We start from the raw sequence: 4,557 nt of genomic DNA, 5'->3' as shown, positions 1-4,557 counted from the left end.
GTAACTGCAGAACAGATAAATTAGTGTGATTAAACAGAAACTGAAGTATATGAATATGCTGGTGAGTTGACTGCTATTATATTGCATTACATTATTACATTAATATGTTACTATGGATGTATTAATATACTATATATAATTACTATTAATAGATATTAATATATTATTATATTTTTATTCTATTGATCTTGCAGTGCAATCAAACCACAAGGTCTTTAGAGTATGTCTTCCACATGTATAATATATTAATAGACTAACAATATATTAATAACACATTAACATACTACATTAATATGTGTCCAAGAAGAGGAAACATCCAGGGATCTGATGCTTTTAACAAATAGATAAAATGACGAGGAAAAGAAATTAAGAAATGATTTCTTTTGTCATGATCATTTTGCTTCAGAAGAATGAGAAATAGTAATAATTACTCCCAAAAACTCATTTTAAAATAAATATAATCTACTTAACACAAACATTTGTTATTATTTCATAGAACCATTTAACATCAGAAGTAGAAGGAAATAAAGGTGATTATCTAGTCCAACTTCTATTTTCAGGTGAAGAAATAGGCCAGCCAAGGGAAGAAATTAGCTCACAATGAAAAAGGAGTTAAAATGGGATTAGAAGTCAGATCTCTTGACTTCCAAATCAAAACCCTTTCCATTTTCTCTTCTTAGTTCAGAGGCTGGATTAAGACTCTATCAGAAGGAGAAAAAAAAAAGAATCTACCAACAATAGGGTGACCTTCCTTGGAACGTAGTAATCTGTCCAATACTGAAAATCTTCTATGAGAGCTTGTATCACCATTTTCCAGGCATGTTATAAAGGTAATTCTTCTTATATGTGAATTCCATATTCTTGTCGTGTATAGTCAATTAGTTAGATAACCTCTGAGCTTCCAAAACAGAAAGGCTATCATTCTCTGATCTCATCTAGATCATAGACTGTAAGATTACCTGGGGGAGGGGGAAGAACAGTTTGAAGGGTGGGTGGAAGGAAAGGGATATTCTACCCTTTGTTAAATGAAAATAATCACTCCACTGTCACAGAATGATTAGAGGTAAAATTATAATTCTCCCTGCTTGAGGTTTACAGTCGCTCAGTTATAGAAAGCATACTGATTCTCTCCCAGAGACAGAAGTCACAGCTAGTCTACTCTACTCTTGTAGCCCAGATGTACTACCTTCTCAGATTACTTATGACAGTGATTTGTAGGATAAAGAGTCCTATGATCTAGGGCAGAGAATTTGTTTACAGTGGATTTATTTATTATATTTGTTTATTACATATAACACATTTACCATATAAGTATGTATTACATATTATTTATTTATTATAAGTGCACCTGGCACTTAATTAAAGAGGAACGTGGTTAATAGGAAGATGATTAGATGAAATTTGTAGAACCAGAGAATCTTAGAATTTGAAGAGATCTTAGAAGAATGTGCATCTTCATAACTTTACTCATTAGGTTTTCTAGTTTTATCCCCTAATGGACTAGGAATCCCCTTTACATCATCCCCAATAAGTGTCAACCCAGCCTAGACTGGATTGTAGAAAAAGGATGTTACTGCCTATTAAGGTAGCCTGTTCCATTGTGACTCAGCTCTTGGTTTGGTTGGGTTTGAATTCATTTTATTTTATTATTAATTTATGGAATAAAACAAACATAGTTGACAGATCTTAACTGAAAGGGAATGGATAGAGAATTATAACTGGAGTCAAGAAGACCTTGCTTTGAATCTGACCTTTGATACTTACTATCTGTGGAACTCTCAACAAGTAATCCTTGACCCTCAGTTTCCTCATCTGTATAATAGCAGGTTTGGAGTCCCTCTGCATAAAAGGTCCTGCCCCTAAATGTTCTAACTTCCCTCCTAATCACAAATTTTTGCTCCTATGAGATGATGAACTATGAAGAAAGAACAGACAAGTGGGAGGAGAACTGGATTAGGAATCAGGAGTTCTGAGTTCAAATCCCAGTGCAGTCTTAATTCATTATGAGACCTTGATCAAATCACTTGTCTGGTTCTCAATATCCACTTGTAAAATTAGGAGTTGAATTTGGTGATTTCTAAGGTTTCTCCCAACCATGAAATAAGAGGAAGTGAGCCTCAAGATAGCTCTATATTCATTAAAATGCATAGACTGAATTTTTAATTAAAAAATAGGTATTTTTGTTTACTTTCAGATGAAGGAAGCTCATGATGAAAAGGGAAACCAAACCTTTACCGCTGAGTTTCTTCTCCTGGGCCTGCCTATCCAACCAGAGATGAAGGCTCCTTTCTATGCTCTCTTCCTGGCCATGTACCTTACTACAGTCCTTGGAAACATGCTCATCATCCTCTTGATTCATGTGGATTCCCATCTACATACACCCATGTATCTGTTCCTCAGCAACCTGTCCTTCTCTGACATGTGCTTCTCTTCTGTGACCATCCCCAAACTGCTGGTAAACATGCAGAGCAAGAAACCAGCCATTCCCTATCCTGGCTGCCTGGCCCAGATGTACTTCTTCCTTTTCTTTGGAGACCTGGAGAGCTTACTGCTGGTGGCCATGGCCTATGACCGCTATGTGGCCATCTGCCACCCACTGCATTACACGGTCATCATGAGACCCAAGCTATGCAGCTCTCTCATGGTGCTTTCTTGGGTCTTTACTGCCTTCCATGCCTTGCTGCATACCTTGCTTATGTCCAGATTATCCTTCTGTGCCAACAACATCATCCCCCACTTCTTCTGTGATACATCTGCCTTACTGAAATTGGCCTGCTCAGACACACAGACAAATGAACTGGCAATCTTTGTCATGGGGGTGCTACTTTTGCTTGTGCCATTCCTGATAATTATCACATCTTATGCCCGTATCCTCTTTTCCATACTCAGGGTGCCCTCTGTCAGAGGCATCCACAAGGCCTTTTCTACCTGTGGCTCTCACCTCACAGTGGTCTCTCTCTTCTATGGGACAGTCATTGGCCTCTACTTGTGCCCTTCAGCCAACAACTCCATAATAAAGGAGACAGTCATGTCAGTCATGTACACTGTGGTAACACCAATGCTGAACCCCTTCATCTATAGTCTGAGGAATCAAGACATGAAAAAGGCCTTCAAGAAACTCCTGCAAGGAAGAAAACTTCCCTTTTCTCTAGGACTGTAATACTGAGGCTTCTAATACAATTCTTTACAATAACAATGAGAATTCATAGTATAATAGTAATGTGGAGAGTACAAAAATATCCAATATGGTCTCCTTGTTTCCATTTCCTCTCATTCATTCCCATTACCCTGCATTACAAGAGTACTCTTCCTTAAATGCCCCTTTTATTACAGCCTTCTCCTACTCAAATACTGTTCAATCTTCCAAGATTGACTTTTCCTATCTTCTCTCCCCCTGCTCCTCTACATAATACTCTGTGCTACAACCAGACTAGTCTCATCATAGTTTCTATTGTTATCTCTACTATTACCCCACTTCCCAGTTAAAGATCTCTCCCCTTCTTTCCTCAACATTCTCTACCCTTTACAATCCAATTCAAATCCCATTTCACTGATATATTTTAAATCACTTTATAAAAAATATGTTGAATACTTACTAAGCATTAGTTCCTGTATTAGACATGTGTTCCCTTATGTCTTCTCAAGTATCCTTGACTAATCTATTCCTTCTCCATATTCCTATATTATTAAATTATCTAATTTAGCATTTCTTCATGTACATGTTTAAGAATACTCTTTTTTATGATGCAAATATAAATATATTTGGACATGAGAATATCATCAGAGGGGTTTTTTGACAAGAGAAGGGAATTCTTAAAGAAAACAATTTAATTTAAACATTATTATTCAACATACCATGTCCAAGACAACTCTCTAAGAGCATAAGTTTCCATTGAGTTGCTTTTCTCCATTGTTTAAATTAATTTCCACATCATGAATTCCCCCATACCAAAGAATCACAGAACAAAATTACGTTGAAAAGATTATAGAAAAGCAGCATTTAAAAATGTAAATATCTAGGTAAGATTTGATGCCTTAATCTTTACACTTAAACTGTCAAAAAATTAATGAACTATTTTAAATAATATTATTGTAAAGGTGATTTGGAGGGAGCACGTAAGTGGAGCTAGAGGATTACTGAGCTCCCTTTCAAATCCAAAATGCCATAATTCTGTGGTTGTATGATTCTGACAAAATTTATCTGGACACTAAGTTGTTGAATCATATTTTTACTATATATTTTGTACTTAATTAAGATGATTAAGGCCATCTGATATGTATTACCCCCTATGTATCTCAAACTGTCTTATGTTTTCTTCTTTCTTTCCTTCTAATCTCAGTTGATAAAGATGACCATCCAAACACGGACTTGATCCCATCCCTTCTGGTTTCTTCATCCCTGCTCAATCTCTTCCTCCTCCTTCTTATGCTCCTCTTCTTCCTTCTCTCTTCAAGGAAATGTTGGCAGGAAGCAAACTCCTCTTCTCCCTGGAACTATGATACTGAGGGTTGTAGCACAGTTCTTTAAAATAGAGATGAGAATACATGGTATAATAA

The 4,557-nt window shown here is 36.3% G+C and overlaps 1 protein-coding gene across 1 annotated transcript; it reads left to right on the top strand.

Moving 5' to 3' along the window:
• The first annotated feature begins 2,194 nt into the window (after positions 1-2,194).
• Positions 2,195-3,160, top strand: LOC140519554 (olfactory receptor-like protein DTMT). The gene has a single exon (XM_072632682.1). It carries the CDS (start codon positions 2,195-2,197, stop codon positions 3,158-3,160), a length of 966 nt encoding a protein of 321 aa, XP_072488783.1.
• The last annotated feature ends 1,397 nt before the right edge of the window (positions 3,161-4,557 follow it).

Source organism: Notamacropus eugenii, chromosome 1, assembly GCF_028372415.1.
Source record: "Notamacropus eugenii isolate mMacEug1 chromosome 1, mMacEug1.pri_v2, whole genome shotgun sequence".
NCBI classification, from domain to species: domain Eukaryota; kingdom Metazoa; phylum Chordata; class Mammalia; order Diprotodontia; family Macropodidae; genus Notamacropus; species Notamacropus eugenii.
The sequence above is the reverse complement of the archived record's forward strand: the minus strand, read 5'-3'. Positions and strand labels throughout refer to the sequence as shown.

Bases quoted from the DNA above. Each gene is read 5' to 3' on its own strand.
- LOC140519554 (XM_072632682.1), top strand. From the start codon at position 2,195: ATGAAGGAAGCTCATGATGAAAAGGGAAACCAAACCTTTACCGCTGAG.